At 45.8% G+C, this 23,114-nt stretch overlaps 1 protein-coding gene across 1 annotated transcript in view; it reads left to right on the top strand.

The window, feature by feature from the left end:
* LOC121279061 (piezo-type mechanosensitive ion channel component 2-like) overlaps nucleotides 1–23,114 on the top strand; it is a 1,076,252-nt gene that overhangs the window by 207,364 nt on the left and 845,774 nt on the right. The window contains exon 2 of the mRNA XM_041189919.1: nucleotides 2,722–2,817. Coding sequence (XP_041045853.1) covers nucleotides 2,722–2,817 — 96 coding nt within the window. The remainder of the gene's footprint in view (nucleotides 1–2,721; nucleotides 2,818–23,114) is intronic.

The following is a 23,114-nucleotide window of genomic DNA, read 5'->3' as shown; positions in this document are numbered from 1 at the left end:
AAACCTTATTAAAAATGCGTGTATACAAACAGGGCCTCAGACCTCCAAGCACCCAACTCATAAACTTTTGAATGAAACTAAAACCAGGTTTCACCTTTCTTAACACCCAAATACAAATATGAATTAAACTTAAAGCTATATATTTCCTAACAGTGCAAAAACCTGGATCACAGGACCCAGGAGTGGGCACCTCACTGGAGAAGAGTCCCAGTACAGGGGATAGGGAAACATCCCAAAGATGGAACCCAGAGAAGGAACCCAAGGAGAGGAGACAGGGAGAGGTCCCACAGAGAGAGGACTGGGGAAGGAGCCACTGGGAGGAGAAGACCACTGGTAGGAAACCACCAGGGGGAGAAGCAAAGAAAGAGATTCCAAGTTATAAATCTGCAATGGTTGACAGGCTTCAAGGAGAGAGGGTTTGAGAGAAGCCTTGGAGAGCTGAAGAGGCAGCAGAAAATTGGTGACTCCTTACTGCGGGCTGTTTGGATAAGGGTAACCCTATGGAGCATTAGTGTTCTTTGCATGACTGAAGAGATGAAGTAGTGCCTGTGAGTTGGTTCTGGAGTTCAGTCTCGGGAATCCAGGGGGACATAGCCTCAGGAGACGAGATTGAATCCTGTGAGGTGAGCAGTCATTGGGGCAGTCCGAGTTGGAGCAGCTTTGAGGGAATTCAGAGACTTGATTTTCAATAGTGAAAAATTTGGAATCCCTCATGAGAGAGACAGAGTTTCAAAGAGATTGGCTGACTCACAGTGTTTACTGACATCTGGGTGGGTTGTTGAGAAATTTGTGGGATCTGTCTTGGTTGCATATGCCATTTATTGTGGAATTTAGTGTGTTCGACCACAGTTTGCCTGTTAATTCACATGTTTCTCATGTTGGTTCTGAATGTTAGAGTATAAGATAGATATTGTAAATTGTTTTAGCTTTCAGACCTTGTACTGTAAAGTTTAGTTTGTTTGTTCAAAAACTGTAGAATCTTGTGGCTTTATTCTTAGTATGTACCTTGGATCTCAATTTTTGTCTACCTTAAACAAAATGTTACTGGTCCCTAACTAAAAATTTAGGGGTCTAGTCCAGGATCATAACACTATTCAATTCATATCTGAATATTTAATAAAAACAGAAAATACCCAGCAGGTCAAGCAGCATGAGAGAAACAGTGTTAACTTTTCATGTTGATAACCTTTCATCAATTCTGAAAAAAAGTCATCGACCTGAAACTTTGAGATGAATTTTCCTGGTCCTGCAGAGGTGGGCTAGGTGGCGGGACTTGGAGCAAAGTTGTAAAGTAGTTTGTCAGTTCGGCCATTAGAGTGTTCCTGTACTTGAACGAGAGAGTTAATGTCCAGCGGCTGCCCAGCCGCATTGGGGGAAAGGTGATGTTGCAAGTGGGATATTCCTGATGGTGGACCATCCACCTCCATCCCCCCTGCCGCCCTTCGCCCTTGATGAGGCCAGAGTAAGTCATTTAACTGGAGGTGGCATCCTGGGGGTATGACATGGCCATTGATGCCTCCTTTCACTCACCCCGACACAAATCTGTTTGGATGCAACAGCCAAAGCCATGGCTACAAGCGTTGGAGGGGCTGTGCAGGGGCTTTCCTTCAACAATAACAGCATGACAGCTGCGGCCTTGAGTTGTTTCTAATTTCTCCCATTACTGCTGAGATCGCCTCCATTTTGAGCCTCATCAATGCCCATCTCCTAGCAGTGTTGCCGGCCGGACATTGCTATGGACCCTTCTATTGAGCTCTTCCTGCCATATTTAAATAGATCAGAATTCCAGGGATGGCCTCTTAACTGGCAGGCTCTGGGATGATTGTGACCAACGGCCTACCATGGCCACTTCAGGGTTCCCTACCCAAAATTGAGGCCAATGCTGGGATTGAAATCCGATTGGGAAAATTAACTTTATTTTGCTCTCAACAGATGTTGCCTGAATGGCTGAGCTGTTCCAGCATTTTCTGTTTTTAATCGAGACTTCCAGCATCCACAGTATTTCACTTTTGTTGAGATATTAAAATTATGGCAAGGCGATGGCGTAGTGGTATTGTTGCTAGACTAATTATCCATAGATCCAGGGTCATGCTTTGGGGACCCAGCAGATGGTGGAATTTGAATTCAATAAAAAAATCTGGAAATAAAAGTCTTAATGATGACCATGAAACCATTGTCGAATGTTGTAAAAACCCATCTGGTTCACTAATATCCTTTAGGGAAGGAAATCTGCTGTTCTTTCCTGGTCTGGCCTACATGTGACTCCAGGCTGACAGCAATGTGGTTGACTCTTAAATGCCCTCTGAACAAGGGCAATTAGGGCTAGATAATAAATGCTGGCCTAGACAGCGACACACAAAAGCCATGAATGAATAAAAAAATTTAAATTGGTAGCTAATTAAGAAACTGGCTGGGATTTCCTGGCTCCGTTGCGGGCGGGACCCGCCACAGGCGAGGTGGCACCCCAGCCAGAAGTCCATTGACTTGTGGTGGGACCAGAAGAATCGCGGCAGCAGGCGGATGGATGCGGAATATCCCATATCCCGCCAGCTATCTTTTGAATGATACATGAGAAAGCTATCCCATTATTATCTCTATTAATAAGTTTTACTTAAACATTGGGCAAATAAGTAATCCATAATTTGCCTTTTGGTGATAAACATTAATCCATATTACTTCTCACAGTGCAGAAATAATTATCCTTTTTCACTTGTCTTTCAGCTTGTTTGTTCCGATACAATGGGCTATCATTTGTATACCTCATTTTCCTCCTCCTCATTCCACTTTTTTCTGAACCCACAAAAAAGACAATGCAAGGTAAGAAATTTTGAATTATTATTTTGTATACAAGCTCTATGGCTGCGTTTAATAGCAGGTGATAGCCTAGGAATTAATGTTTTTGATTTTACTTCATTTGTTCTTAGGATGTGAGCCTTGCTGGAAAGGCCAGCATTTATTTCCCATCCTGAATAGCCTTAAAAAGAGAGTGTTGAGCCGCCTTCTTGAACTGCTGCACTCTATGTGGTGTAGGTGCCACAATGTTGTTAAGGAGGGAGTTCCAGTTTTTTGTCCTAGCACAGTGAGGGAACGGTGATATATTCCAAGACAGGGTGAATTCCCATGCTGCCTCAGCAGCGTAGACCTCTGCCTGTAGGAAGCTGAGGCTTCAAAGCTGCCAGACCTCTGATTTGGCCGCCAGCATCTTCAACTCATCTGCTGTCCTTAACTAAATGGTGAGCTTGGAGGCAGTCAATTAGGAGGCCACCTCTGGAACATTGCTGAGCCAGTCCTGCTGCTGGCAAGTGTGGCTTAGGGACCCTCATTTTGTCCAACGTGGGGTCCTGGAGCCTGTGGTAAAATTCAATCTATTGTCTTACTGTCCTAGTTCAATATTTTAATTTTGCATATATTTAATGCTTAAGATTTCACTGCAACAATTGATTGCATTTCTAACTGAATTAAAGGCTTGATCAGAAAAATAATGACTTGTAAAATAGTTTTGCTAGATGCACTACCGAATGTGAGTAATATTGTTCATACAAACTACCATGATTGAATGAACCACAACTAAATCTTTTAAAATGGATAATGAGTTTCTTCCATCCTGAATAGGGACGGACATGGTGCAAGTAAAAATCATGTCTCTAAAATTTATAGATAGGGAATTTGGTTGGTTAACAGTCAATAATTTTCATAGAGCTTTCACTTGCACCCTCTGGAAAAAAACTTCATCTACCTCTCTGACCAATTCTTAAATGTTAATGTGGTCTCTGCTTCCATCACCGATTCTGGTATTACATTCCACAGCCTTACAAACGTCTGTGCAACAAAGTTTATTCTGCTGTATATCTAATTTTCCACATTTAATCGGCATCTATGTCCTCTTACACTTGAGAGAAGGCGAGCGAATAGTTAGTCAGCTTAGACTGTCATGCACCATTGTCTTCTGGAGCAGTTTGTTTCCTTAAAGAAGTTGGAGTGGAATTTATCTAAATGGGTTTTTCTCTGTTTTTTGCATTTCCCAGAAGATAGTCAGTTCGTATATTCATGAATTCAGATCTGATTTGTGTTACCTGATAGGCAGGACATAGGCAGCAACTTGAAAATTGCATACAGAATCACAGAGTGCAGAAGAGGCCCTTTGGCCCATCGAGTCGGAACCGACATGTGAGAAACACCTGACCTACCTACCTAATCCCATTTACCAGTACTTGGCCCATAGCCTTGAATGTTATGATGTGCCAAGTGCTCATCCAGATATTTTTTAAAGGATGTGAGGCAACCCGCCTCCACCACCCTACCCCAGGCAGCGCATTTCAGACCATCACCACCCTCTGGGTAAAAAAGTTTTTCCTCACTTCCCTCCTAAACCTCTTGCCCCTCACCTTGAACTTAGTCACTTCGTGACTGACCCTTCAACTAACGGGAACAGCTGCTCCCTATCCACCCTGTCCATGCCCCTCATAATCTTGTACACCTCAATCAGATTGCCCCTCAGCCTTCTCTGCTCCAACAAAAACAACCCAAGTCTATCCAACCTCTTTTCATAACTTAAATGTTTCATCCCAGGTAACATCCTAGTGAATCTCCTCTGCACCCCCTCCGATGCAATCACATCCTTTCTATTATGTGTTGACCAGAACTGCACACAGTACTCCAGTTGTGGCCTCACCAAGGTTCTATTCAACTCTAAACATGACCTCCCTATTTTGTAACCTATGCCTCGATTTATAAAGTCGTGTCCCATATGCCTTTTTCACCACCCCAGTAACATGCCCCTCTGCCTTCAGAGATCTATGGACACACGCCTAGTGTCATGCCGTTCATTCAATACTTCCCTGTCAAATCACTCCTTCCAAAGTGTATCACCTCACACTTTTCAGGGTTAAATTTCATCTGCCACTTATCTGCCCATTTGACAATCCCGTTTATATCTTCCTGTAGCCCAAGACACTCAACCTCATTTTTAACTACCCAGCCAATCTTTGTGTCATCCGCAAACTTACTAATCCTACCCCCCACATAGTCATCTATGTCGTTTATATAAATAACGAATAATGGAGGACCCAGCACAGATCCCTGTGGTACACCACTGGACACTGTCTTCCGGTCACTAAAGCAGCCTTCTGTCATCACCCTCTGTCTCCTACAACTAAGCCAATTTTGAATCCACCTTATCAAATTACCCTGTATCCCCTGTGCATTTGCTTTCTTTATAAGCCTCCCATGTGGGATCTTGTCGAAGGCTTTGCTGAAATCCATATAAACTACATCAACTGCATTACCCTCGTCTACACACCTGGTCAGCTCCTCAAAAAATTCAACCAAATTTGTTAGGCATGACCTCCCTCTGACAAAGCCATGCTGACTATCCCTGATCAAACCTTGCCTCTCCAAGTGGATATAGATTCTCTCCTTCAGAACTTTCTCCAACAGTTTCTCTACCACCGACGTGAGACTCACTGGTCTGTAGTTCCCTGGCTTATCTCTGCAACCCTTGTTAAATAGTGGAATCGTATTAGCTGTTCTCCAGTCCTCTGGCACCTCCCCCATGGCCAGAGAGGAATTAAAGATTTGGGTCAGAGCCCCTGTGATCTCCTCCCTTGCCTCCCTTAGCAGTCTGGGACACAAGTCATCCGGATCTGGAGATTTGTCCACTTTTAAGTGTGCCAACACCTCCAATACCTTGTCACTCCCCATTCTGAATATGAACCCTTTCAACCCATTGTTGAAAACATATATCTTATTGGGCAGTTGTGGAGGCATTCTCTTCCTTTAATTCTCCATCTACTCTCCCTCTCTGATTCTCTCATGAAAAGAATGTGCTTTTTATTGTGGTTGATCATGTCTGTGTTGTTCAGAATTTTATATTTTATTAAGCAATTTTACATTTGAATTGTTACAAAATGCTACTCTTAGGAGTTGCATGCAGCTCATGAGACACTTGTTGGTTACTAATGCAATAAATAGACATTATAGAATAATAAAACTTAACAGTACAGAAGGAGGCCATTCAGCCCATTATGCCTGTGCTGGCTCTTGAAAGAGCTGTTAAATTTAGTATCTCACCCTAGCTTTTTCTTCATAGCCCTGTAAATTAGTTCTATTAAATACATGTCAAATTACATTTTGAAGTTACTACAGAATCTGATTCTGCAATACTTTCAGCTAGTATGTTCCAAATCTTAACACTTTGTGTGCAGAAATTTCTCTGCATAGACTGTAATTCTAATCAAATTTTGTTGGGGCTCACCAGATTCAAAAATATTAAAAAAGACAGCTCTAAGCTTTTCGTCCTGCACTCATCAGGACACACACAAGAATACAAATACAAGGGGAAAACAACAATTTACACTGTATGTGAAGAGAGTGCTGATTGCTTGGAAAGTGGCATTGCCATAGAGAATGCACCACTGATAGTGACTGACAGTTAACTGCCAAACACTGTTTGAAATTTAAACCAGGCAGCTTGACACTTAATGGTCAAGGCATTGACCTGAGGAATGAGTCAGCGAATGGCTGTCACTTATTTTGTTTAGCTGAAACAGGCACAATGTGTGTACATGTTCTTTCTGTCTACAAAGAACAGGGCCCTGTGTATTAATATATGTAGCTTCCAGTACATGCAAATGCTGCACACTGCAAGCCCGACTGACAATCTTAAATTGGTTGTCACTGTAATTCTTTGCACATTGAGAATTCTTTTGCAAATGTTGTCCAATTGCGGGATGTTAGACTCTGTGTTTTGACTTTCAAAAGCATGGGCTGGTTGGTCTGGACCTGCCCATTGCGAACAGCAACTGGGACATGCCCTTTGACATGATCTATCAGTATTTGGGACATACAGCCTAGCATTGCACTGGCACTGAAATTCGTGTACCGCATTACCTCATTTAGGCAGAACGCCTTTTTGGCTTGATGGCAGCATCCTGTCAGTGGTGAATACCACTTGCGTTGCTACTGCATTATAGCAGCATGAAAAAGTTAGCTTCACCTGTTGCTCAAATTTTGAGATACCTTGCAGGGTAATCTGAGGTAAGCTGGATACTTTTCAGGGCCGAAAGTGACCACCTTAGGCCTATTTACGAGTTTGTGTGATATACAGCACGAAATGATCTGATTAGGATAGCTATTATCCTGCAGGATGCCTTTGATGTGTCCTATTTCAGCATCAAGCTTGCGCGGTGAACAAATCACTCGGATCCTATTTACAAGATTGCCATTAAGATCAATCTTATAGCGTGTGGAACTGTAAGAATTCCAATTGACCAGTGAATATAGGCTTGCAGTAGACCATAGTAGAGAATACCCCAGCAGATTTCTCAAATAGTACGCCAAAGAAGTGGAGTTCATTTGATTGCTCCATTTCATAGGTGAAAAATTTGAGCAACAGGTGAAGATAAAGACTATTAATATAAAAAAATTGAAACTCAAAAGATAATTATCATTACAGGAAAAATACCACAATTTGTACCACACACCCCTAAATTCAGGAAATCAGACAATTCTACAAGAATTGCATTATCTTGAGTAACTTGAGAAATAAGAAGCATATTTATGAGATCCAGAGAATATATGGACAATTAAAGCAATGTAACTAAGTTGGCAAAGCAGAGTGTGAAAACCCAGCAAAGTGGAACAAGTTTTAGTGCTGCAGGTAACAGTTGGAAGGAAAGGGGCAGATTAACACCAAGAACGCAGATGGCTTTGACAGCGAGTGGATCCCTACCCAATCAACAACATACTCCTCTCCCATAGAGTCATAGAGATCTACAGCACAGAAAAATGCCCTTCGGCCCATCGAGTCTGCACTGGTCAAACAAGTACCTAATTATTCTAATCCCATTTTCCAGCACAAGGCCCTTAGCCTTGTATGCCACGGCATCGCAAGAGCACATCCAAATACTTCTTAAATGTTATGAGGGTTTCTGCCTCTACCACCCTTTCAGGCAGTGAGTTCCAGATTCCCACCACCCTCTGGGTGAAAAAATTCTTCCTCACATCCCCTTTAAATCTCCTGCCCCTTATCTTAAATCTATGCCCTCTTGTTATTGATCCCTCCACCAAGGGGAAAAGTTCCTTCCTGTCTACCCTATCTATACCCCTCTTAATTTTGTACACCTCAATCATGTCCCCCCTCAATCTCCTCTGCTCCAAGGAAAATAACCCCAGTCTATCCAATCTCTCCTCATAACTAAATCTCTCCAGCCCAGGCAACATCCTGGTAAACCTCCTCTGCACTCTCTGTAGTGCAATCACATCCTTCCTATAATGCAGGTTCTAGAACTGCACACAATACTCTAGCTGTGGCCTAATCAGCATTTTATACAGTTCCACCATAACCTGCCTGCTGTTATATTCTATGCCTAGAAAGTGCTGGCAGACCCATCCAACATTACCAGCATGTACTGTCAGAGAGAAAATGGGAACTGTGGCTAAGGTGAGAAGTGGTTAAAGTCTATATTAAGGCCCGGCGGCTGTAGATTGCCCAGCTGAAATATGAGGTGCTGTTATCTGAACTTGCGTTCAAGTTCATTGGGATAATATATGAGGCCAAAGACAGAGAGATCAGAGTGGTAGAGGGTTGGAGAATGATAAGCAACAATGAACTCAGGGCCGCATTTGTGGAAAAAATGTAAGAGTTTAGCAAAGTGATTGCCCGATCTACATTTGGTCTCCACGATCAAGAAAGGACTGAATTATTTAGATTTTCTATGGGCAGAATTTTTCAGAATTTTGAGTGGCTGGGCATGTGCCCAATCTGCTTGAGCTTAAAATAGCACATGATGATGTTGGGCAAGCGTCACAGCATCACTGCGCACTTGGGCGATATTTTGGTCGGCAGGCGCGGGAGTTGGAGCCGCGCCCACCATCAATTACGAAGCCAGTTAAGACCATTAAAAGGGCAGTTCAGCTAGATTTTACATTGCCTGTGCGATTTTGTGCTCGTCACATAGGCAAAATGGACAGGCGGGCAGCTGCCAATTTGCTAAACCTCATCCAAGTGCAGGATAAAAAGGGTCAGCAGCCTTGCCAGTGTGAGTAGTGAGGAGTTTTGGAGATAGTTTGCTGCTGGTTGCTTACTGGTACTTAGCTGTTTCACCTCTGTTCGGACTTCATTGTAAGCATTTCCAGGCTTCATTTCAGGACTCCAAGGCCCCTGGAGGATTCAGACCGTGTGGACCCTTCCAGGTTTCAGACTGCCTTCCGTTACCCTAGTAATGGGGATTGTGGTCTCTGCTGGTGGCACCTCCTCTGAAGAGGAAGAGAGGGGCAGAAGAGAGAGGAGGCCACATGTCCCAATGCAGCTTTCAGGAGAGGGACCTGTGGGAGGATAGGCCCAGGCAGAAGGGGTGAAGGGTCAGCAGGAAGTCCAAGGTGGAAGGGGCTGCAGAAGACGCCACTATCCTGCTGCCAGGGTTGAGGTGCAATGCTGAAGGAGGCTCCGCCTCTCAAGTGAGACTGTCACGTCCATTTACCAGATGATTGGGCATGAGATCAGCTCCAACTGTGTGGGTGGACACCCCATGCCAGTGGCTCTAAAAATCACAGTGGCTCTCAACTTCTATGCCACTGGCTCTTTTCAGGGCTCAGTGGAGGATCTGTGTGGAGTCCCCTAATCAGCTGCCCACAGTTAGGTGAAGCTGGTGACAGAAGCTGTTCAGGCGGCTACTGATATTGATTCTTTACCGTATGGATGAGGCCAGCCAGGTTGTACGAGCGAGAGGTTTTGCAGCGATTGCTGCCTTCCCCCACATCCAGTGCTCCATAGACTGTACACATGTGGCCATCAAGGTGCCAGTGGGTCAGCCAGGTACCTTTGTCAACAGGAAGGGATTCCACTCCATGAGTGTGCTGATAGTGTGTGACCGCAGGATGCATATTCTGCAAGTCTGTGCAAGGTACTCTGGCAACTCCCATGACGCTTACATCCTGAGACACTCCCAGGTGCCGAGGCTCTTCAGTGCTCCAGTCCGACTGGATGGATGGCTGCTGGGTGACAAGGGCTATCTGTTGAAAAGGTGGCTTCTGATGCCTCTCCACCACCCAAAAACAGAGGCAGAGCAGCGTTGTAATAGGAATCATACTTCCACAGGGCAGTGGTAGAGAGGACCATAGGTCTTTTCAAGATGCGCTTCTGACATCTGGAACATTCAGGGGGTGCACTACAATACCCCCCAGAGCAGGTGTCACTGATAGTGGTTGCATGCTGCGCCTTCCACAACCGGGCACTGGCAAGGGGAGGCCCACAGGAGGAAGAGGATCTTGACCCAGCTCCACAGGCCACAGATAATGAATCCAGTAATGAGTCAGAAGAGGAGCACAGTGAGGAGAACGCTGAGGGTGTGGAGGCAGACCTCGGTAACCTCCAGGAAATGGACGCCAGGGACGCCTTGACCCCACACCTCTTCAGCTTGGCTGCCAAAGATCCACTTCCACCTCATGCCAGGACTGCCACCTCCATCTAAGATGTCTGAAGTGACCCTTTCATTTGCAGCCAAAGTTCACTCAATGCCTGTGCAATAAAGTATCCAGCCACTCACGTCCAGCATTACATTCTGACGTACCCTGCACCAGAAAGAAAAAAGGTGAAGCATACTCAGGCCATCGGAACCAAAGCAAATTTAATGTTATTGTTACATTTACATTGAATGCATAATGACATTACCATTACTGGTGTTGATGTCCACGCCAGCAGACATATAAACCAAACATAAATGAGTAGAAAATTACCCATGAACTATCCTTCTCGTGCTCCTGGTGCCTTTAACTTAGGTTTCCAAGTGCTATGTCTTGGTGCCCACCCTCACTGGCACTGGCATTGCAGGCAGCCTACTGACTCTGCTGTCTTGTTGGCCTTGATGCCCTTGGTGGTCATCCTCTGGCCAGTGGAGCCTGTGCTGGCCCCATCCGGGATGGAGTGGCCAGTGCCGCGCCTGTCATCTTCCCAGTCATTGCAGCCTCATCAGATGCCACGTTCACTGATGGACGGGCGGAAGAGCTGCTGTCATCATCCAGAGCGCCCTGAGAGGAGCCCGCAGAGATGACAAGCAGGTTGTGTGCCAGCAGGAGGCCATTCTTGCCCTCCCTGCTCACCATTGATGAATGGGCACCTAGCTGGGATACTGGGTGCTTCATCCATCTTCCACACTGGCATTGATCACCTGAGATCATTGCCTGTGTGAGGGCTTGTAGGTCTGAGCGCAACCCCAGGAACTCCTGATTCTGTCCCTGGAGCTGCCTCTCCATGAGAGTTTCCACTCTCTCAATGGAGGAGGCAGTGCGCTTGGCCATGAGGGCCAACACAGTGCACATTCTCCTCCGCAACAAAGACCATGGCACTCGAACCCTCATGAATCTCCACCAGATCCTCCCGCACATCTCGCTGGACATCCAGCATCTGCTGCCTAATGGAGGACTCCAGAGGCTCATCATTTGCCTTTGACTGAGCATCGTCGTGGTCCCCAGCAGTTCTCTAACTGCCGGTGCCCTGGGCACTCTTTGCTTTTGCCTGCACCTCAAGTGAGTGTGAAGTGCCCTCACCAATGTGCACCGACATTCTGGCTGCCAATCTAATGCTCACCGAGGTGCTGGTATCTGCGCTGGTGCCTGATTCAGGGAGCGGGTGTGATGCAGGTGCAAATGAAGCCCAGCGATCCCCTGCTTCAGGGCTCCAGAGACCGAGTTTGTGCTGGGAAACCTAAGGGAGAACAAGGACATGTCATTCGTTAAAGTCATCACGCTGCCACTGTGCATGCCAGGCATACTGGTGAGACAATGGAAATCTGCAAGATGATGCCATCATCTTTCAACGATCAATGGGGAGTCCAGGTTTGAGGCTTCCATCAGTGAAGAGACTACACTAGAATTGTTGCATAATCTGAAACTCTCACCTCTGTGCACTGCACTCTTACTTTTTTCTGGTACCCCTGCCTCTCTGCGCCTGGTTGCATGTTTAGCATGCTGACTCTCCAGCTCTGGGGCGCCCTGCTCAAACCTGGTCAGCAGCAGCAGGTTGGGCGGGCCTCCGCCTGTACACGACCTCTCTGATTGGTTATAACTCATCTTCTCCTGAAAGGACAGAGGAACATTGATTAGTCCACTCTCTACCTGCAGCGCCATTGCAGCCTGGCCACCCCAGCTGAGGAATGCCTTGCAGGGCACATCCAAGTTGTGGCTGTCGAGCCGCGATGCACTCAGTCCAAGCAGCCAAGACTCACCCCCTTGGCTAGCTCTGGCATCATTTACAGTTGGAACTCAGGCTTTTGCACCTCTGAGGTCCACGGGAGGATGGCCACACCTTAACACTTCAACATACTGATCCATGCCAACATGGTACTCACCCTTCCTGAGCACAGCAGGTCATTGAACCTCTTTTGGTACTGCACCCTTGTGCGCCACACCACATCATGGCTGCTAACCAGCGCTGCAACCTTCTCCCATGCCCTCTTTGTGAGGTGCGGTGGCCTCCTCCTCCCATCTCTGGGGACAAGGATGTCCCTCCTGGCAGCCAGCACTTCCAGGAGGACTGCGAGGTGCTCACTGGAAAAGCCAGGGGACCAAGTGCCCACCCAACCTGCCCTCCCATCTGCCGTATCCAGCTGCACTCGACTCCATAAGGTGCATATTGAAAATGCAGCGGAGATGTTTTTCCGTGGCAGCCTTCAATGGTCTGCCTGTGCTATTTTCATACCAATCACCAGGTTGCCATTGGACCCGGTGGCCGACAGGCACCAGGCCCCACCCCCACCCATCCCTTCCCGACCATTGGGGAGCTACATTTCACACTGGATGGACCTGCCAGCGTGAAATTGCGATCGGCATGGTGGCCCATTTCCCGTTCAACCCTGGGCCTGCTGATTGTGCCTGCCCGCTAACCTGAAAATTCTGCCCTATGTCTTTTATTTCTCTAATTTCTCTTATCATTGTCCCTTTTCATTTTAAACATTGCTTGAATAAGTTATCTTTCCCTTATTCTACACTTAATCATTTTACAAACATTGCTTCATTTGCTGAGAGTCTCCAGTGTTTTTGTTTCAGATTTCTAGGGCTTGATTTTCAATTTGAGGCTGGAAACCTGCTGCTTGAATAATTTCCTGGCCCAACCACACGCTGCATATGCGTTGCTCACGTGAACCTATCTTTAAATATAAATGCCCTAATGAGGGCGGAGGTGAGCTGAGTGCTCTATTAGTGATATCCGTAGCCAGCAGGTAGGAACTGCTGTAATGCATGAGCAGCAGATGCAGACAGCAGCCACGATTTGGACTGCTACTGTTTTGCAGAAGAGAATTGGTAGCTCGAGGACCAGCAGCCTAATTGGCATGAAAGTGGCCATACCCAAACGAGAGGTAATGCACACAATCTGCTGCAAGATCCCCAAGGTGATGAGATTTTTTTACCTGATAAAAAAACTTTAACATCCCTCTGCATTGAGCCCGAATGTTGTGCACTAACATGCACCAGACTGTTCAGGTTTGCCAATTTCGAAATTGAAAATTACATTCTCATCCTCCTGATCCATTAACAAGCTCTCCAAAGAGCTTAACAGGGCATTAATTGGAGGCGAACGGATTCCTAACACCCTCTTCCCCAAGTTCGCTTTGAAAATTGAAGTCATCCCAAAGGCATAATGAACAACAAACTTTCAAATCGCACTTGCACCAGTTCTTGACCTTAATGGCAACTGAAAAACTGGGCCATGGTATCTGAAATACTGGCCTGGATCATCCAATGACAACAGTGGTGAATGTTGAGATGTTTGCTGCTGATCTCTGAGGAAGTCCCAACCAGCGCACATGTACATTATTTACCTGAGAAGTTTAAAATTCTGATGGAGAAAATTATGCTGCCTGGCCCATCTGAGAATGTCTCTAATACTGACTTTAGTGTTGATGGGCTTAATTCATTTACCCTATCCTTCTCCCGCTGTTAATCTCAGGTATAGGACAGTGATTAACAGTGGGAGCTGTACCCAGAGGGCCTAATAAGCACCCCTCCCCACCCTGGCAACCTCCACAGGTTCACCCTCCCTCCTGACAATGCTCATCACTGTAGCACTAACAATTCTAACACCCTCAGCGCTCTCAACAATGCTCAGCCCCCCTCATACCCGCCCTTCAATGCTCACCCCCTCACATCCCTGACAATGCAGCCTCCCTTCGCCTCTCCTCCTGACACCCCAAATAATGCTCACCGCCTGTACCTTCTACAGTGCTTATCCCAACCCCCCCCGAACAATGCTTACCTCATGCACCCCCTATAATGCCGACGCCTCTCATCCCTCACAATGCTCATGCCCGGTCTAACCAATGCCTCCTGTCAATGCTCACTCCCATCACCCCTAATGATACTCAACTGCTTTACACCCCTTACACTGCACACCCCCATCCCTCAGTCCTCCACGCCCCAACTCCTCCATCCTCCCACCCACCCCAACCCACTTCACCACCCCCAGCAACCCCAACATAAACTCATAACAGCAATTAAAAGGATTAACCATTAGAAATGGTTAAAATAAAACCAAAAGCCTGCTGACTTTAAGGGGATTACTTGAGCTGGTGACATCAGGAGGAAGTGAGGACTTGTCGCTTCTTCTCCTCACCAGTCCTGGTCATGGCGAAGATGCCTGACACCTCACTCTGGGCATGCTAGAAGGGCAAGAAAGGTAAGGCCATACTTTTAATCATGGCCAACCGCAACCGCTGTGGCATTATTGCAGACTGAAAGATCTGGTTTTGTTTTCTTAAATCATTTTTCTGCTACCTTTCCAATTCCTCTGGAGACTGGATATTGCCTTCTCCTTTCTTGCCAGCAGAACTGGTTTCATTGCCCAAGAATTTGAAACCCTCCTTCCTGCACCATGACTCAAGCCACGCGTTGATTCTCCCTATCTTCCTATTTCTACATTCAGAATTGGGCTGCTAAGTGGCAATTAACTTTCATGCCACACAAGTGCCAGGCAATGACCATCTCCAACAAGAGAGAATCTCCCCTTGGCATTCAATGATATTACTATCGCTGAATCCCCCACTCTCAACATCCTCAAACACCAGAAATTGAGCTGGACCAGCCGTATAAATACTGTGGCTACAAGAGCAGGTCAGAGGCTGTGAATTTTTTGGTGAATAACTAACCTCCTCACTCCTCAAAGGTGTCCACCATCCATAAGGCACAAGTCAGAGATGTGATGGAATACTTTCCACTGAATGTGGCTCCTGTATCATTCGAGAAGCTTGACAACATCCAGGACAAAGCAGCCGATTTGATTGGCACCCCATTCACCAACTTAAACATTTACTCACTTCACCATCAGTCCACAGTGGCAGCAGTTTGTTCTGTATACAAAAAGTAGTGCAGCAACTCGTGAAGGGTCCTTTGACAGCACCTTCAAAACCCACAACCTCCACCACCTAGAAGGACAGGGCAACAGACACCTGAGAAAAACAACCCCACCTGCAAGTTCCCCTCCAAGCCAGACACAGAATTACATGATTGTTATAGCACAGGAGGGCATTTGGCCCATCGTGTCTGTACTGGATCCCTGAACGAGTAATTTACCTAGTGCTGTTTCCCCACCTTCTCCCCTTTCCCACCTTCTCGGCATAACCCTACAAATTCTCCCTTTTCTAACAACCCTTTGAAACTGCCTTCACCACACTCTTGGGCAGTGGATTCCAGACACCATCCTGACTTGGAAATATATGGCCATTCCTTCATTGTCAAGGGATCAAAACCTTGGAATTCCCTTCCCAGCATCACTGTGGGTGTACCTGCACCAGATTGGCTGCAGCAGTTCAAGAAGGCAGCTCACCGTCACCTTCTCGAGGGCAATTAGGATGGGTAGAAAATGCTGTCTTGGCAGTCACGCTCGCATTCCATAGAAGAAGAAAACAAAAAATCTGTGTTATGAAATGTGCCTAGAGTCTGCTTAGGAACTCAATGCAGTTCCAATGCTTCCAGTATTAAAACATTAACAGGTGATGTAGTTCAAGGAATCACAACAGATTGTCCCTTATTCAAAAGCTTTGAGCCCCATTTCTTTTTTTGCAATATTGCCAATTCTGCCAGTGGCACAGCTACCTAAAAAAAGTATTAGGTTAAGCTGGACAGACCAACAGGCTGTTTTATAGGCTTTTGTTTCTGGTTCAAATCCAACATTGGGAAAAGAAGTGAAAATTTTCTCTCATTGACAACTGTTTAGAATCTTAAGTGAGCTCAGTTTTGGCAGTCCCAATCTAGTTCTCACTTGATTTGTATCCACATTGCAACACTGCTTAAATTCATGAGCTAATATTTAGCTCTGAAAGAACTAGTTTTGCAAGAACATAGAATGAATATACTGATGATTGCTGATAAATGCATAGTTATTTTACGCAGGAATGTTATGCTTAATCAGAATAAAAATCACTGAATGAGAATGGCATGTTGAAATCTTGTGCTCTGGAGCTTTGATTAGGTGTCCAGGCTCAATCGCAGATGAAGCCACTGTTTTTCTGAGATTGACCCGGAGGTCATGGTAAGGGGACAGTAGAGAGAATCAGAAGTTTTACTCGTAGCTGACCTCAGTAATACTAAAATATATTACCTAATCAGTAAGGTCAATGCATAGGAACTGAACAGATTTCTAGAGACCGGGAAACACGGTTCATTGTCATCTAGCCAGACCAATGCCTCTTTTGTGCCAAGCATAATTAGCTGGCAGTGCTTTTAAACCAGTTTAAAGTGGTCTCAATATAAATATGATAAAGCATTTAAAGGAAATCTAAAGTGATTTCCTGTCTGTTTAGGATGGGATTAGGTTGGGTGTATCCTTCACCGATTTGGAGTGGAAGAATGGGGCTCTTAAAGCTTCAAGACTTTTAGTCTTTATACTGTCAGTTTTACAGTACAGTTCCAATACTATACTCTGTTATTAATTTTATCTAGCGGTTTTATGAAAACATTTTTTTTTACATTTGGATATTATTTTTCTTAATAAAATGGCCAAATATTTTCTGCTCATTCACCATGAAGCCAAATGGAATTGAAGCATTTACTTTGAACAGCAACTGACTGATTTCTGTTTCTGCACAGGTGCGACTTGACTTGCTGTGCATTTTCAGCTTTTTTTCTTGGTTTTTTTCCAAAAAAACCTGGAAACTGGATGGACACTGGAAACTGGATAGGGGGAGGTGATGGTGGAGTGGTATTGTCGCTGGACTCGTAATCCAGAGATCCAGAGTAATGCTCTGGGGACCTAGGTTTGAATCCAACCATGGCAGATGGTGTAATTTGAATTCAATAAAAACCTGGAATTAAAAGTCCATTGATGATCATGAAACCATTGTCAATTTTTGTAAAAACCCATCTGGTTCACTAATGTCCTTTGGGGAAGGAAATCTGCTGTCCTTACCTGGCCTGGCCTACATGTAACTTTAGACCAACAGCAATGTGGTTGACTCTTAAATGCCCTCTGAACAAGGGCAATTAGGGCTGGGCAATAAATGCTGGCCTAGCCAGCAATAGCGATGCCCACATCCCATGAACAAAAAAAACTGCAAACTCACTATGGCTGGGTCAGGAGCAACGTTCCATCCAATTTTTCTCCTTTGTTTGCAGCCTGTTTGTTCAGTGTGCAAAGATTCATGTGCACGCACACTAAAGGGAAGTTTGGTTGAGCATAGCCTTTTGTTTGTTTAACTGAATAGTATATGCTACAGATTGCTGCGTGACCATGACCCAAGTGGTTTAGCAGGAACTTTGTCAGGAGTAGCAGTTAAAATTTTCACAAGGGATGAGGGAGCAAGAAAGACAGTAGGAATTGCGATAGTTGTTAGAGACCCTGGTTCCAATGGAGAGGCAGGGAAGATACTGGGTGAGGCTGAAAATGGCCAAAGAACCCAAAAAGTCCTCCTGATCTTAATGGAAGGATCTCATTAACATTTTGCAGCCAGCTAAATGAACAAGAACATCAGCTGCAGGATAGCCTTTGTGATCTTTGTGGACAATTCATCAAAATTGGGAGGGGAAAGTCCACAACTTGGAGGGCTGGGTAGGGGTGGGCAGTTGAGGCTGTAGGTCAGCAAACAGTGCAGTGGGGCAGGGTGGCGAAGGAATGCATGCAAATCTGGTCTGAGGGAGAACAAAGGCTTCCTTGTGGGGCCTGGTCTACAAGGCACATTTTTGGGAGCTGTCAATTTCTGCCTCCCTTTCATTTCCAAATTTCCCAGTCCCCAGGAAACCTGTGCAACAGCAGTGAATTTCAAATCAAGTTCTCAAGGTCTTTGAGGATGTAACAAACAAGGTTGGATAAATGACAACCAGTAGATGTAGTGTATTTGGATCTCCAAAAGGGATATGATGAAGTGCCACCAAAAAAGGTTACTACACAAAAAAGGTTTATGGTGTTAGGGGTGATATATTAGCATGGATAGAGGATTGGTTAACTAACAGGAAACAGAGATCCGGGGTAAAGGGACATTTTGAGAATGGCAAACGGTAACAAATGAATTGCCACAGGGATCAGTGCTGGGGTCTCAACTATTCAAAATCTATATTAATTCCTTGAATGAAGGGACCGACTATATTGTAGACAAGTTTGCTGACGATATGAAGATAGGTGGGAAAACAAGTTGTGAGGAGGATACAAAGGCTGGAATCATCTGAGCTTGCCTGCAGTGGCAAGCTTGGCGGTTGGAAGAATGTAATTTGGCAGGAGACCAAAAATCAGTTTCCCGACAGTAGGATCAGCTTTTGCAATTCTGTTCATGGGACTTTAAAGGCGGGTTAAGCTTCCCGACAAACAGTGTTGGGAACCCTTTTGCATACATCTGCATGTCATGCATGCTCATTAAAAAACCACCTTGCCAGAATTAAGTGCACCCTTCAAATTAAGCTCTCCGCCAGCTAGAAATTAATATGTTCACATATTTGACTGCATATAAGTGATGTGCACCTGGTGAGGTAGCCTTCTTCCACGATTACCAGTGAGTAGCTGCTGCATTGTCTTCTTTGGGGACCATCTGTAAATGTCAGCCTATGCTTGAGACCAGGTTGTGGCAATGCAATTTTTTTATTTATTCGATCAAGGGATGTGGGCTTTGCTGGCTGGGCCAGCATTTATTCCCATCCCTCATTGTCCTTGAAAAGGCAGTGGTGAGCTTCTTCTTGAACCCTGCAATTCATGTGGTGTAGGTACACCCACAGTGCTATTAGGGAGGGAGTTCCAGGATTTTGACCCAGCATCAGTGAAGGAACAGCGATATATTTCTAAGCCTAGATGGAGAGTGGCTGGGAGGGGAACTTCCATGTAATGGTATTCCTTTTTGTCTGCTGTCCTTGTCCTGCTAGATGGTAGTGGTCATGTGCTTGGAAGGTGCTGTCTATGGAGTCTTAGTGAGTTCCTGCAGTGCATCTTGTAGATGGTACACATTGCTGCCATTGTTTGTCAGTGGTGGAGGGAGTGAATGTCTTGTAGATGGTGGACAGGCTTTGGAGAGTCAGGAGGTGAGTTACTCGCCACAGGATTCCTAGCCTCTTATCAGCTCTTGTAGCCATGGTACTTATATGGCTAGTCTAGTTCAGTTTCTGGTCAATGGTAATCCCCAGGACGTTGATAGTGGGGGATTCAGCGATTGTAATGCCATTGAATGTCAAGGGGCGATGGTTACATTTCTCATGTTGGAGATGGTCATTGCCTGGCACTTGTGTGGCGTGAATGTTACTTGCCACTTGTCAGTCCAAACCTGGATATTGTCCTGGTCTTGCTGCATTTGGACATGGACTGCTTCAGTATCTGAGGAGTCATGAATGGTGCTGAACCTTGTACAATCATCAGTGAGCATTCCCACTTATGATGGAAGGAAGGTCATTGATGAAGCAGCTGAAGATGGTTGGGCCTAGGACACTACCCATAGGAATTCCTGCAGTGATGTCCTGGAAATGAGATGATTGACCTGTAACAGCCTCAACCATCTTCCTTTGTGCTAGGCATGACTCCAACTAGCAGAGAGTTATCCCCCTGATTCCCATTGACCCCAGTTTTGCTAGGGCTCCTCGATGCCACACTTGGTCAAATACTGCCTTGATGTTGCCTTACCTCTGGAGTTCAGTTCTTTTGTCCATGTTTGAACCAAGGCTGTAATGAGGTCAGGAGTTTAGTGGTTTTAGCAGAACCCAAACTGAGCATCATTTCTAAACAAGTGCAATGTTGACGACCCCTCCCATCATTTTAGTGATGGTTGAGGGTAAACTGATGGGACGGCAATTGGCTGCATTGAATTTGCCCTGTTTTTTGTGTACTGGACATACCTGGGCAATTTTCCACATTGCCGGGTAGAAGCCAGAGTTGTAGCTGCACTGGAACAGCTTGGCTGGGGGCGTGGCAAGCTCTGGAGCACAAGTCTTCAGTACTATCATCTGGGCCCATAGCCTTTGCAATATCCATTGTCTTCAGCCATTTCTTGATATTTCGCTGATATTTCTTGATATCACGTGGAGTGAATTGAATTGGCTGAAGAGTGGCATCTGTGATGTTGGGGACCTCCAGAGGAGGCTGATATTGGTCATCCGCTCTTGCAAATGCTTCAGCCTTATCTTTTGCACTAATGTGCTGGGCTCCCCCATCAGTAAGATTGGAGATATTTGTGGAGACGCTTCCTCCAGTGTGTTGTTTAATCATCCCCTACCATTCACGACTGGATGTGACAGGACTGCAGAGCTTGGATCTGATCCATTGGTTGTGGAATCACTTAGCTCTGCCTGTCAATTGTTGCTTATGCTGTTTGGCATGTAAGTGGCCTTGTGTTGTCACTTCACTAGGTTGACACCTTATTTTTAGATATGCCTGGTGCTGCTCCTGGTATACCTTCCTGCAATCTTCATGGAACCAGAGTTGATCCCGTAGACCCAGTCTACCTGCCATAGACCCAGTCTAGCAGGACTTGGCTAATGGTAGAATGGAGGATATGATAGGCCATGTGATTACAGATTGTGGTTGAGTACAATTCTGCTGCTGCTGCTGGCCCACAGCGCCTCAAGGCTGCCCAGTCTTGAGTTGCTAGATCTGTTTGAAATCTATCCCATTTAGCACGGTGTTAGTGCCACACAACACAATAGAGGGTATCCTCAATGTGAAGACAGGACCTAGTCTCCGCAAGGACCGTGTGTTGGTCACTCCTACCGATACTGTCATGGACAGGTGTATCTGTGGCAGGCAGGTTGGTGAGGATGAGGTAAAATACGTTTTTCCCTCTTGTTGGTTCCCTCACCACCTGCCGTAGATCCAGTCTAATAGGACTTGGCCAGTTCGGCCTGTACTGTGCTACCAAGTCACTCTTAGAATTAGTTTTGAATCCACCTCGGATTACAGGCATCTCCAGGACACACAACATTCCTTAGACTGCTTTTCTCGCTGCATCCTGAGATCAACACTCAGTGCCATGTGCCGCGATATGTACACACTCGACTTCTTTCCCCAGCAGCACCAACTCACCTTATCTCAATGATGCCCTTGCCCCCAACTTCATTTTATTCTTCATCTCATCTAACGCTTTAACAAGAAATTTTTTCTCTCCCTTTCAGTTATTAAGGAACGCAATCTCCAACAACTTATTGGTACTAACGCCCATCCAGGACTCGCCACCCCTTCCCATCCCTCTGACCCCATCCCTTCTTCTTACCCCAGTTCTTGCCGTGTATTCACCATACCCTCTGACCTTCCCCTCTCTGATGCTGAACATTCTGTACTCAGCAAAGGACTCAGTTTCTTCTCATTATGCCCTCACCTCAATGGATTTCAGGGCTCGGCATGATGCTGAACTCTCCTTCGGTTGCCTTCGTCTTCATGCACAAGTCCTTGGGCAGGAGTTCTCCTTACCCACCCCCCCCCCACTCCGTTCAAGGGATCCTTTCACCTGCCTCCAGTATTCTCCCTCTGCCTAAACCGCTCCCTCTCGCCTCTTACCTGCTCTTGATCTTTTCATTGAGAACTATTGCTGTGACATTGGCCATCTTAATTTCTCTGCTCCTCTCATCCACTTCAAGCTGTCTCCTCCTGAACTTGCTGCAACCTGTTCTCTCAGGTCCAACCCTGACTTTGTTATCAAACCTGCTGACAAAGGTGGTGCTGTTATTGTCTAGAGTACTGACCCTTAACTTGCAGAGGCTGAGCACAACTCTCAGGCACTTCTTCCTACCTCCCCCGGACCATGACCCCACCTTTGAACATTAAGCCATTGTTTCCAGGACTGTCACTGACCTCATCTCCTCTGGAGATCTTCCCTCCACACCTTGTAGTCTCTCAACCCCGTACAGCCTGCTTCTACCTCCCTCCCAAAATCCACAAACAGGATTGTCCCGTTCAGCCCATTGTGTCAGCCTCTTCCTGCCCCAAAGGGAACTCATTCCTTCCTATCTTGATTCCACTCTCACTCCTCTTGTCCAGTCTCTTCCCACCAACATTCGCAATTCCTTTGATGTCCTATGTCATATCAACAGTTTCCAGTTTCCTGGCCCTAACCACCTCCTCTTCACCATGGACTTCCAATCCCTCTACACCTCCATCCCCTGCCAGGATGGCCTGAGGGTTCTCCACTTCTTCTTTGAGGCCCAAACAATCCCCATCCACCTCCACTCTCCTGTGCCTGGCTGAACTTGTTCTCCCACTGAACAATTTCTCCTTTAAGTGGGAAAAGGGTCTTTAGCGGTGGGTGAAATTACTGGTGTGCTTAGTGGGCCAACTAAAGCGGCACCTTAATAATCATTAGTCAATTGGATGGAGAGCCTTGCACAGGTACATTCTCTTTATAGTCAAACTCGCAATTCCTCCATAACTTCTGTGTCTTGTTGCAGCATCTTTCCAGCAAGGTCTGGAGCAGCTGTGATGCTTGACCTGAAAGCATAAACATGGAGCAGTTATACATATATTTACAATGGTGGTTGATATTTACAGTGATTATATGCCTGTGCCACCTTTGTGCCCTTAATGTTTTTTTTTTATCTTTCTTTTCCTAACACTGCGCCTAAGTAAGCCCTGACATCCACAGCTGAGGTGGAGGCAGCCTGCTGACTACTATGCCCTGTTGACTGTGAGTAATTTGGTGGGCACCCTTAAGTGGCAGGAGGCCTGGGGG

Source organism: Carcharodon carcharias, chromosome 6, assembly GCF_017639515.1.
Source record: "Carcharodon carcharias isolate sCarCar2 chromosome 6, sCarCar2.pri, whole genome shotgun sequence".
Taxonomy (NCBI): Eukaryota; Metazoa; Chordata; class Chondrichthyes; order Lamniformes; family Lamnidae; genus Carcharodon; species Carcharodon carcharias.
The sequence above is the reverse complement of the archived record's forward strand: the minus strand, read 5'-3'. Positions and strand labels throughout refer to the sequence as shown.